This window comes from Agelaius tricolor, unplaced genomic scaffold (assembly GCF_023055355.1).
Source record: "Agelaius tricolor isolate 1412-34295 unplaced genomic scaffold, bAgeTri1.0.p SCAF_3, whole genome shotgun sequence".
NCBI classification, from domain to species: Eukaryota; Metazoa; Chordata; class Aves; order Passeriformes; family Icteridae; genus Agelaius; species Agelaius tricolor.
In genome coordinates this window covers 58,157,913-58,171,256 of record NW_027269263.1, presented here as the reverse complement: position 1 = coordinate 58,171,256, position 13,344 = coordinate 58,157,913, and the positions used below count along the sequence as shown (strand labels likewise).

The 13,344-nt window shown below is 37.8% G+C and overlaps 1 protein-coding gene across 15 annotated transcripts in view; it reads left to right on the top strand.

Moving 5' to 3' along the window:
• The window catches only part of MAGI2 (membrane associated guanylate kinase, WW and PDZ domain containing 2), a 702,131-nt gene that overhangs the window by 409,110 nt on the left and 279,677 nt on the right, over nucleotides 1-13,344 (top strand). For all 15 annotated transcript variants that reach the window (XM_071424001.1, XM_071424000.1, XM_071423998.1 and 12 more), the window contains one exon: nucleotides 1,829-1,948. In XM_071424001.1, the coding sequence (XP_071280102.1) occupies nucleotides 1,829-1,948 (120 nt within the window). The remainder of the gene's footprint in view (nucleotides 1-1,828; nucleotides 1,949-13,344) is intronic.

Genomic DNA, 13,344 nt, shown 5'->3' with positions numbered 1-13,344 from the left:
TCTCACAAAGGGCTGGAGATCTTTAGGGGTGCTGCTGCATCCCCAGACATCAGATAATCCATGGGAAATAAACTCAGCATGCTTATGGACAATCCAAGTGTCTGAGGGCTTTAACAATACCATCTCCAAAACACAAAAGTAACCACAAAATCACAGAGTGGGTCAGCTTGGAGGGGACCACAGTGGGACATCTGTTCCAGGCTCCCTGCTCCAGCAGTGTCATCCCAGAGCACATGGCTCAGGGTTGCATCCAAATGGTTCTGAAATATCTCCCAGGAGGGAGACTCCCACCCTCTCTGGGCAGCCCCTGCCAGTGCTTGGTCACTGCAGAGTGAAGTTCTTCCAAATGTTCAGATGGAGCTTCCTGTGCATCAGACACTGCCTCGTGTCCTAGTGGCTGGCACCACTGAGCAGAGCCTGGCTTTGTCCTCTTGACCTCCCCTCTTTAGATAATTATGCACATTAATGAGGTCCCTTCTCAGCTGTCTTCTCTCAAGGCTGAACAGGCCCAACTCCCTCAGCCTTTACTCATCAGAGGGATTCTCAAGTCCCCCAGTCATCCTTGTCACCCTCCATTCTATCCACTTCAAGAGCACCATATCTCTCTTTCACTGAGGAGCCCAGAATTTTACTCCAGATAGACAGAGTATTCTAGAAAGTAGTATGAGAATTCCCAGGTATTAACAGCCAGTTTTAGTTGTATATGTTGAGATGAGAAAGGAATTGGAAAAAATGAGGGAAGGGTCTTATAGATTTATCAAAATATATTCCCCATGTTAAGTACTGAAATACTGTCTTGGCAGTCTCATTCTGTCTTTGCCATGGACTTCAGGCTGTGTCTGAGGAGAAAAAGGTCCCTATGACAGGCAATGGAGTAAACCTAACACTTTTATGTCTCTGTGTCTTCAAGTAACAGAAAGGAGGTTGGACATGTTTCTAGCCACTTCCCAGTGTCAACAGTATTGAAACCAAACCCTACAAGTGTGATGTAATAAGTACAGTATTGATAAAGAATTGATTAAGATGTTTCAAACACTCTGAGACTGAGGAGAACCAAAAATACTTCCATTTCCAAATGGAATTTTGAGACTTAATTAGTGGTTTCAGTCAAATGAGGGATAGATAGCCTGACCACAATAAACTGGACCATTAGGAAATCAGGTCAGTTTCAGACTCTTCCCTGCTAACATCCCAACTTCTGCTAGCTAAGCCAAGTCACTTGTCAGGCTGTGTGTAATATTATCTGTCAGCTTTTACAGAGTTCTGTCATCCAGGGATGACAATAGAGGCAATAACTACATATAAACACCTGTGCAGCTTGACAGCATGGTTAGCAGGTGATTTTAATCCCACAGGCCCTAAAGCCTAACCATTTGTCAAGTCCACTTATGGCACTGAAACAAGCAATGTGAATATAACCCTTACAGAAGGGTACTTACAGAACTATTATTCTGTGTTCTAAATAAATGTTTAAAATATCACAAAGCAGATTAATTGTAAAAAAGACTTTGTTTTGTGTTACCTCTGAATTCCTGATGTCACTAAGGGTCTTTCTAGAAATGTAAAAACAACAGTATGATAGTTTTTCATTAGTGGGAATAAATATAGACCCAAATAATATCTGGCACAATCTTAAACATACATCTCAAATACCTCTGTCAGCTTCAGCAAATAGAGCTAGATTGCTTTGAAAGCATCCTCACAAGGAAGATGTGCTATGCAAAATGTTGTGTAAGTGGTTTACTTTGTGACTTTTCCAAAGCTTTCAAAAAGATCTTTCTGCATTTAGGCCATGTTCTTGACAGTGTGTCTTTCATCTTCCTAATAGGCACCACAAGGCCACATAAGGAGGGGGAAGTCCCTGGTGTGGACTATATTTTCATCACTGTTGAAGATTTTATGGAATTGGAGAAAAGTGGTGCTCTCCTAGAAAGTGGAACATATGAAGGTAAGCAGGCTTTTACTGCTAAATTTGTATCATGTTTCCATTGTAGTTTTCTCATTTGATGGAATTGCTCTGCTCTATCCTGTTAGAAATATGTCATTGCTACTGCTATCAGAAATTTGTGAAGAGCCATATGGCCATCATGAAAATATTTTCATATATAAAATCTAAATGCAGATGACTTCATTGTAATTTTAGTATATTATAGTGGTTAAGAGAAACATGGTACTACATTGCATTTACAGAACAGAAACACTAGTCCTTTACACCAAATACTCAAGGGCATTTCCACAGAATTTCAGCATACAGCTGCTTTTTTAACATAGGGCAAACACATTCTACAGCAGAAATCAAGTGTGAGGCTGACATTTTTCCTTTGCATGTTGGATCCTGCAATTGTCCATCTATATCAGAAGCTGAAACCTCACTATTTAAGTAACAGAAGAAGAATTTGCTATGTCATGTCTTATGGGCTTTATAAAGTTATTGAAAAGAACTCATTAATCTTGTAATATGGCAGAGGGATAGGAGATGTCCTAATGGCTGTATTAGAAATCCTGTCTATGGGGCAAAGAGCCAGCAGCTTACTCCATGACTGCTTCCCAGGAGAACCAATGATTCATCTGATTTTAAACCTTTTGCAAAACACAGCTGTCCTGAAAGTGAAACTGTTGTAAAGAGGTGGGCAGTTACATTGCAGGGTATTTTAATAAAACCAGATTAATGATACACTATTTTAAACCAGATGTTTCTTGCAAATATACTAGTATTTAAAGTAACTAGGTAATGGATAGTGGGTTTTTACTGCAATATTCAGAGGGAACACCATTTATAGGAAAAATATGACCCATATATATGGGAATACCTGGGCGAGTAGAGCCATTTTACGGAAATCAGCCCCATATTTTCACCTTCTAGCAAAAAAAGCAATAAAGACCTTTTTGTCCTTACTTTGTCCCTGCCAAGAAAAGCATCTGAAGATAAATAAGAAGCTATTCACCCCAAAAAAATCATTAGCTGTGTTATAAATAGCAGCAAAGAAGGCAATTTTTCCCACCTAATCAGCACAAAGTACCCATTGTCCAGTAAATAAATTTTCATTAAGAGTTATATCAATACAGGACTTGTAACAAAGATTTCCATTAAAGAAGGTCAAATAAAGGAAAGTACGTCATCTTTCAGGTTTGTACTTTTTTCACCACTGTCTGCCATGCAATGGTACAAGTTACCTAAACATTAGTGCAACACCACAATTTTACTTTTATCACAGGTTAATTTAATAACAAGCCTTTCTTGAAGTGTCTTTTTGTTACCTTAGGTGTTTGAAAGTAACATTAGAGGAGCTTAAATGGAGCACAAGTCTGTCATTGCTTGACCATGTAATTTCATTAGTTTGCAGCAAGTTTGTAGAGATTGAACTGCTGTGTTAAATTAATTCACAGTGCTCTTCTGTCCCTCGAGGGATACTGAGATGTGTCTTTTAATACCAGCTACCAGAGCTGACTGGACAGCAAGGTGAAATATTGGTTAAGGAAGTCTGCATAACTCCTCAAACCAGCTGAGGACCCAGCTGAAGAGAGGTCCAAAGTCATGTCTGTACAACATCTGCCAGGTCATTTGCTTATCACAGGTGACAAGTTCACTGAAGCCAAGAAATCAGAAACTAAACTTACAGCTAACTAAATTCAACAGACCAATTCTGCCCAAATCCTGTCTTTGATTCCCAGGTTTTCTAATCACCAGATGTGCATTCTGACAAAAAACAGATAATATATTATCTCCCTATTCCTTATGGAAAAAAAATAAATAACACATGAGAAAATATAGCTATTGTACAGAAGCTATTTCTCCTATTCCCATGCATAGTCTTTTGGATATGACCATACAAATTTACTCCTCCACAATTTCCTGGTTAATTCTTGACTGTAATGCCTTCTTTGGGGAATAATTTTACTAATCATCCTGTCATAAGTTTTCCTGAGCAGATTAGGACTTCAATGATTAAGTTTACTGGTAAAAATTATACCAACCAGAGCAAAGAAATTCTCTATTTCCATCATGAGGAAATGATTTTTTGAGTTCTTGGATAGATCAAGCAACTTCTTTGAGCATACATTCTCTGGGAGATAAATTTCTCCTTATCAAGACTGGTTTTTATATTTATGAAACAAATCACACTTCTTTTTAATTGTTCTCAGTATTAATAAATTGGTTAAAATATTTTTTTTTGTTTTAAGAAAATCATTTTGCATTTAGCTAAGTTTCTGTGTAGAGTAGCTGAGTCAGTCTGTGCTGTTTATCTAACCACAACCACTGTGAACCGGTTCATCTCTACCAGAATAATGTTTTAAAGAAGAGATTTCTCATTCAGTTGAGATAAAAATTCAGACTGTATACCTGTGTTGTTTTTCTGTTTTTCATCACTTTTTGACTAGAAGGTTTGTTTCAGTCAATTTACTTCCTACTGTGTGAATTCCAAAGAGAATCAGGAACATCCAGGTAAGCCAGAGGGAAAGGAGGTCAAGTGCAGACTTACCTGACACTGAGTGTTTGTATTGTTCATTATAGAAGCTGGTATTGTTGGGAGGGGATATTTTCTTATAGTAATGATAAAACCAGTAAAGTGTTTTGTTCTATTGCAATAGATAAGAGTTGTGATTCCAACTTGGACAGGATACAATCTAAAAGTGAAAGCAAAATATATTCTTAGAAAGGTAGAGTTGTATAGTTCTTTGTGTTTTTTTCCTTGAAGCACACTTTTTTTTAGTTTAAAAATAGATTTTTAAGTTAGAAATTCTTTAGAATTAAAAATAGGATACTCTGTGACCTCCTTACTGCTTTAGGCTTTGGATACACCTTTCTTTGTCTACCGCTTTTGTGACAGCTGTGAATAACTGTAACATTCCAAAGTGCTGTAGAAAAGCAACAGTATGTTCAGGATAAAAACTAAAAATCTCTTTTCTTAGCAGTTTTGCAAAAATGAAAATATTTCATTTCAGTAGGACTTAATGCATTATTATTTTGACCTTTTCTACTTACGTCTTTTTGAGCAACTGCTGATATGAAAGCTATCTTTATAGATATTAATTATTTTAGGCATACATGATATTACATAAACAGTTGCTATGCTTTGCAGCTTACCTGTGGCTAAGTTCCCTGTCAGTCTAGGTAATATTATTCCATGCAGAACAAGAGAAAGAATACAAGAGGCAGTTCCACTCTCACTCAGATTAAAAATCAAAGTCACATTAACTTGGTGAGATTGTTACTGGGTTTTGAATTGGTAATAAAATTAAAAATTTTATTATGCACATTTATCGAAAATTGAATTTTTTTAATACAACAGCACCTTGCTATTTCAGGCAGGAGATATTTGCCTGAAGCACATCAAACATTTATTTCAAGGTCTTTGTATAATAACACAACCAAAACCTAAAGGTTTCATTGTGTTTGCTTTTTAGTAGAATTTCAATTTACTGTGCTGATTAAAGAAATTCTGAATTGGCTCAAAATGATAACTTCATTATCCAACACACTTATTTAGATGACATAACCTTGGTTCTGTAACCAGAGCAGGAGGTGCTCCTGTGCAGAATGAAAGCCACTGCCATGCAGACTCATGTAACCCAGGAAGACCTGCCCCAGCAAAATAACCCACATTCCTTTCCTCATTTCTGGCATGAAGATCAAAGATGGTCCTTGAATTGACACAGTGTGTAAATCTATAACATGCAGAATAGCAAAATCTGTGATGAACAGACAAGTTGTGTGTCTGTGTGTGTGTGTGTACAGCTTCTCTGGTAGGAGGTTTGGCTCAGCACACTGTCATCTCTCCAATGTGTCAAAACTTGCATGGAGACTTCATGGGTCACTGATATCAAATGTTGCTCCCACCTCCTTATTAGATCAGCAAAATTCTTAACCAGTGCAGTGTAGCAGTAGAATTAAAATGTACTTGAACTGTATTTTGCTTAAGAGTGTAAACACTCATTAACAGGAATGTAACAGCTTCAATATTTCCAAAACCCAGATATGTTAAGGCACATGATTGAAGGTTATAGTAAGACATCATTACGAAGTGTTAAAAATGTAAGCGTTTAAGTGCAATGCATGCTATGGGTAGGATTGCCTCTTAAAAGTGACATATGTAGTGGCAGTACCAGAAATAAGAAGAGATGTTCAGTGTATAAATACTGTAAGAAAAAGAAGCATGGTTGTTGGCAATCCATAAGGATAGAAATGTAGTTCAAATACATTAAAGCAAGAGGTATTTTAGCAATGGGGATCTCTATAACAAATGAAAACATGAAAAAGCCTGTTCATAACCCTTAGATGTGGCAAAAATAAGAACAGAACTAATTCGACCAGTACACTTACCGATAACGCGCTAAGTAGAACTCTTTTTTTTTCTATCAAATTTTTGTTTTCCTCAGAAAATCTCCATAATTGTTGTTTTGTAAAACACATTTTATTTGCTTTTAATATAATAATCCTTAATTTATTCCATGAAAAGCAATTATTTTAGTTATTGTGCCATTAATTTTGTCAAAAATCCACTTTTTATTATTTGCTTGATTGTTTGGAATTGTCTCAAATTCATTCACTGGTGAAAATTCCAAGATCACTGAAGCTATTTAACCCCTTACATGATCATGGACTTTCTTTGGCCCCACAGAATTCCATGGTAAATTTCCAGCTGGCTTAAATGAAAACAGAATTTCACCTCTGTTTTTTTCACTGATGGAATATTATTTGGCAGAAGGGTGAGAGTTAGCTGGGATTTCCCTAACAATCCAGAAATCTGTAATCCTTATATCTTAAAAAACCAGGTTGAATACATCCCATGGGTGAAACCTTAGTGTTTTGCATTACTTGATTACTCAAGGACAAAGCTTGCAGTTTTTGTAGGCACAGGTTTAAGAGGTCAGGATTAGAATGAGCTCTCTTGGGGAAGAGAATGTGGGGTCACAGCCAATTTCTTACCTGTGACTCTTCCAACAGCTGGCACATAAGCAACACTGGGAGGTGCTCTGATTCCATTCACCTGGAGACAGTCCCCATGCTGTCTCCTTGAGAAGATATTAAGTTTTACATAGGCTTTCATTTCTTCTCTCAAGCCAAATTTAGCCTAAGTGATCAAAACCCTTCTGTTCAGCTAATGCATTTTCAATTAACATTTCATTTTAATATCTGTAAATTTAAAAAATGAGTTAAGGACTGTTCCATGTAGGCAATGGAGATTTTAATTACTGTATTGTGGTGATAATGGTTTTATAAAGTGCTGGTGTTTGATTCCAGTAGTTTTGATTCCATTCTTCCTTGTAAAAATTGTAAGGTATTCAAAATTCCACCCACTTACTGTGTGCAGTGTTCCCTTGTGTGCAGGACATCCTGAGCACTCCACAGCAGATGGATACAAAAGAAAATTAATCAACATAAAGATAATAAAATGCTACCCTCCTAAGACCTAAGCACAGTAGTTAATGAAATATTCTGATTTAAAATGGAAAACAAAGTATTCATGAGGATAGATGCATAGCGATAAAAATAGTAGTCCTTCAAAAGCCATGTCTTTTAACAGCAGAAAGAGTTTTCAAGGGCATAGAAGAATGAGAAGAGATACTTGATAGTAAAAATCATATTCTTGTTGAAAGTGCCTCTTGAAGAGGTAGATCTCATATTAATATGATGTCAGCTTTTCACCCCCATATTCAGGGAATATGTAACTGGATATTTCAACATTTAGGTCAGCAGATAGGAGAAGAAATCTTAGATACAGTCAGTGACTTGATCTGATTGGGTTCTTGCACCTGTTCTTTACTAGTAAGATTTTATGGGCTTTGTTGTATTTCCTCTCTTACTCTTAGGCCAGAGGCAGGAGTTGGATTTCATCAATAAATATGAAATGCAAAGAAAGTAAATGGTCAGAAGCTCCAAAATGTAATGGCAGTGAATATATCAACATGTATGATATTTTTAAAGTTCATTTTAAGTCATAAAACATCACATTTACTTTTTAAAAATTTTATTTAAGTATTTTGTCATTTTCTCTGGGAAGTGATAGGAAAGGAATCAAAATTGAATACATATAATTTCCTTTATGTATGAAAAAACAGCTGCTTTTAAAAATTATACTTTTGCATTGTAAAGGGTGACTTTCATAATTTCTACAATGCCATTTTAAACTCTGAAAGGTTGGAGTAGTGTTGCACATGGTATACTTTGTGTCTGTTCTGAGGCTGCCTAAATGCTCATTATTTTGACAATTGATATTCCTGGTGTGTGATTAGCAACAAGATTGATGGTAAGAAGGTCCTGCCCTGTGGGCCAAGGCACGTCACAATCCTCCACAGCACTGGTGACACTACTGGGAAGCTTAAAGATCCCTGAGCCTGCAGATCGTGTCAATAGACAAATACTATTTCATAAAAGTTTAAGAGATGGTCAGTTTTGATGTACTGCAAGAATGCAACCAATAAGAAAAGATAATATCCAGATGTACATCACAATGCAGCATTAAAAAATGTCACCTGGGGACTGACTACATGTGTCAGTTTAGGTCAAGCCCATTCCCACAGGCATCCAGGAAACAGAAGCTTAAGGACTAGGGTTTTATGCATGAAATTCAGAGAGTGGGGCCATTCAGCCTTTAAACAGACAGCATCCTCATCCAAAGAATTGATGGCTCCTTCATCCTGTGTGCTTCCAGAGGAATCCAAGAGATCACTGGCTTCCCCCCAGCTTCTGAAAGGGTTCAACTGAAAGAAAACCAGCAGTCATTGGAGTTATCCCTGTCTCCAGGAGCATCTGTCAGCTCCGTCCCCTGCCCAGCAGATAGCCATGGACACACTTGAGCTGTGTGTGAGTTCAGGAGGCTGAGTGGGATGTACTTGTCTGAGCTGTGGTGCAGTCAGCATCTCAACTGAGCTCCCTGCTGGCCTGCCAGACAGCTGGGCTGCCAAGGCAGAGGGTTCTAGGTGGCCAGAGCACTTTCTGGCTCTTCCAGGGTGCTGGCAGGTGCTCCTCCTGAGCCAGTGTCCAGCGCCCCTTTCAATCACAGGTGTCAGAGCAAGGTCACAGAATAAGCCACTGTCACCTGAGGCTTGGTAGAGCCCATAATTCTGCTGGCTGGCGCTGCATAGTTCAACAGGGGCTGCACAGCCATTCAGTTCATCTGATTTGGGATTTGTTGAGATTCTGTGACTGCTGCTAAAGTAACTCAGCTCAGTTATTGGCTGGTGATTTTCCCAAATGTCACCAGCATATTTTCTGGAAAAAATCCCTACTCCAGGATTACTTCTTCTGGGAAGTTGAGAAGCCTCGGAGAAAAAGGAAAACAATATTATCTCATTTGCTTCTCCTGTGTTTTGCTGCTTTGGAATATGGTTGGAGATTGTTTATCCAAGATTTGAATTGTTTTTACTTCATGACCAATCATGGTCAGGCTGTGTCAGGACTCTGGAGAGTCATGGGTTTTCATTAGTTTCTTGTTAAGGCTTCTGTAAGTATCCTTTCTCTATTCTTTAGTACAGTTTTAGTATAGCATTCTGTAATATAATATAATACCATAAAATAATAAATTAGCCTTCTAAGAACATAGAGTCAGATTCGTCATTTCCTTCCCTTCATCCGGGGGACTCTGAAATTACCACACCCAAGAAAATCAGAAGGATGTTTGTTCACCAGGCAGACAGCAGTCTTCTTTGCTCAGGTGTGTTCCCAGGATGCAGAGCATGACCAGGTACAACAGAGCACAAATTAGGGGTCTGAGTGCTCCAGAAACCTGGTCTGCTCAAACAGGCTCACTGAAACCACTGCCAACATACTTTAGCTTGTATCAAACCTAGATGAGCACCAAGAAGATCTCAATTGCAGGGAAATAAAGAGAGAAATTTTGCCTTCATGCCTTTTCCCAAGCTGGGTTGACCTTGTATCAGCTCAGCCCAAGACCTCAGCCCTAATCTTTAGAATTCTGTATAGTTACTACCCGGAAACTATTAATAAACTGAAGTGTCCGGGCAAAAGTAATGCAAATTACCAGGAGAGCTGTAGGGAATAAATTTAGAGAACTCATCAGATAGGGCTTTGTTGAGTAATGATTGAGAAGCTCAGAGAATATGAAATGTGTGAACCCAATGGATGAATAAAGAAAATGCAAAGTTGGGCAAATAAGTAACCAGGGCTAATGTGATGAAGCTGGAAAAGATTAACATTTCAATTTAATATTGGGGGAGGGGAAATTCTCATACTGTGTGATTTAAAACCTAAAATAACCTCCAGAGGTGTAGATACAACTTTCATCTTTTAGAAATTTTAAAAGTAGTTATTAGTAGAAATATTCCTGCACTAGTAGAAGGATTAATTAAAGGCTGTACTATAGTATTGTATGCTTCAGTATAGTATATATTAATGCTGTCTATGTGACACATTATGTTTTGATTGTGGGGGTTTTTTTAATAAAACAGGTCACAACCAGTTCATGTTTGCATTTGAGTTACATTTCTAAGTGAATTTTGCCTGCAGTACATATAGTGTAGCTTTAGTTTAAATGCAAACAGGGTTAGGAAAAAAAACATCAAACTGTACAGCCTGACTTACCAGGCTATCACACTGATAAGCCACATATACCTGTAGGTATTACAAAAGATGTAAAATAATTTGACATTCGAATTGGAAATCATTATGATGTGCTCCGCAGAAATGTTTTCCTACATCACTCAGTTACAGAGGTCTCCATTTTTCAGTACAGTACTGGAAAGACACAATATTTGTTATATCCAGTTTACATGTATTTCATATGTTGTTATGTTTTTGTGAAGCTGCTCTAGATTTTATTTCCTCTTGGATACTCCACATTCATATTTATGATATTCCTCAATATTAAGCTTCATATCACCTTTTTGTATCAAATAGTACTCTGCTAAATACCTTAAACTGCAGTCCAAAAGGTGTTTAGAGGTTCTTCTGAAAAAAAAGGAGAAAATAGTCTTTCTGTTTCTCCCAGTCTCAGAATTTTCAAAAAATATTGAAGCCATTATATTTTCTAATCTCAAGGTATACTGAAGCTTCCACAATACATTTCTATTAATACCTTTCTATGAATCAAAAGATTATGTTTTTTCTGAATACATTCTCTAAATCCTTCTTGCCTTTTTTGAAGACTAAGGAGTGCATTCTCTAGTCTTTGCTCTCTTGATCACAATTTTTCAAACATCGGAGAGAACCGTCCCAAAACAATCACAAGCCATTTTCCTGGCATTTTCAGGTGCATCCTATCCAGTCCTATGGACTCACACATAGGAGTGTGGTACCAGCTAATTAGGTACTAATTAGCTGGCCTAATTAGTACCTAATTTGATCCACCTGTACCATGGTAGTACCTGTTCCTGCCATCCTTTGGTCCTAAGCAAAGACTTGAGTGGCCTGGGAGGGAGCAGCAGACTTTGCCAGTAAGGGGTGAGGAAATGAAGGTATTGAGTCTTGCACACTTCCCTGCCATAGGTTATCCTTTTCTACACTCTCCATCTCTTGGTTACCCATCACACTATTCCATGTTCTCCCAGTCTTCCTTTGGTTGCTGCTGTGGCTGTAGAAACCTCTCCTGTTGCTATTGATGTGCTACAGCAGTCTCAACTCCACCTTTTCTCTGGCCTTCCTGATTCTCTCCTGTGTATCCAGGAGCAATTCTCTATTTTTTCTTTTTTGCTTCTGCCTTCTTGACACATCTGCAGTGAGGAGTTTCCTGGGAGCAAAAGCTACCTTTGTAGTCTTCCCTTGTTTGCACAATGTTCTATAAAATCACTGTAAGGCCTCTATATAATAGCAAGTATTGCAGTTTCTGTATTTCTATTCCTTCAGCAGAAATGGCTTTGCAGCAAGACACAAAAAATTCCATTTTATGGCCTTGGATGGAATTGTGAGTTTGTTTTTTTAAAATCTCACTTTGATTACTCTGCTTCAACAGCAAGGTATTGTAAAACTTTGCAGTCCTGCATGCAACCCTGGCCATGGTTGCTGTGGTGGACTCCAGACAGGTGAAAAAAGTGTGCATCTTTCTGCCTGCTGGCACAAAATAAGACAGGAAGGATCCTGTCGGGATGACCTTAAAATAGTGAAGGACTTTGAGAGATGTAGGTTGTGCCAAGTGCAAAATAATGCAGTATGAGTGTGGGAAGAAGGCCTGGATTTGTATGGTTAATTGAAAAGAAGGATTCAGCTACTGATACAGCTTTTTGTGCAATAGTGTTACATTACTTCCCAAGTGAGCTAATTAAAGCAAGATAAAAGACCAAAAAAACACAAGCACTAAAAGAAGTGTTTGTGTTTCAAAGCAAGGAGTTTCTGATTAAAAACAAAACAAAAAAAACCCTGAAGATATTAAAAACAAATGAGCAAAACCTTTCAAGTGCAGGGAAATCTGTATATTTGATTTACACTGTTTTCGAAAATAATGGCTCTATGTTTTAGCTTGTGTAAATGAAAGCATAAGTAGAACTACAATGGAAGGTTCTCTCCAAAAAAATAGTGGAGAAGCAATCAGAGATCAAGACCAAATATGCAGCTAGAGAATTAAATATAAAGCACGGGTGATGACCTACATTTATAGTTATTTTATTTTGTGCATAGAGGAAAAAAATAGCCAGGAATATAAAATAAGTTTTAAAAGATACTACTGATGTAGCAGACAGCTACACCTGCATAAGCAAAGTTCACCAGCACTGAAAGTGATGCAGGAGAGGTGCTACAATCTGCAAAATGAGTGGCTCTTCAGAGATTTGTGTTTCCAGACTCAGTTAAGGGTAAGTGTAATCTGATTCAGTCATCAGCAGGAAGGGACAGGATGCAAGATAGCCATGACCATGGCAGGTTGATATCTGACATAGTTTAGAGCATCCTCAAGGCTGCTGAAGATCAGAGGAATGCAAAGACAAAAATCTTTCTTTGATCTAAGTTCACCACCAAATTATATTATGTGCTCTTTCAGGACTATGGGAGAAAAAAATCTACAATTAAAAAAAAGTCCTGAAGGCCTTCTGAATCGCATAATATGTGCCTGATAAGAATACTGAACTTCCAAGTTGATGGCTGGGAATCCAATACTCTTACTGTCCATGGGTAGACACATTTGTGGGGTCTTCCACAGACATTGAGGTCAATTGAAAGGAAATTATATTGTTGTTCTTCCTTTGTGTCTTGTGCCTATGAATGCTCTTCCCTAGTAAGGTTTTAGGAGCTTTAGGAGAAAGAATTGTTGCTATTTGTATTTATGTCAGACAACCCCAGGCATAGGGAAACCATTGCCTAGGTACTGCAGAGGCAGAGAAAATAACAGAGAAAGCACATTCTTTTGTGAATTTATGAGTATATTGTAACATGAAGGACGATAGATGAAAGCAGGC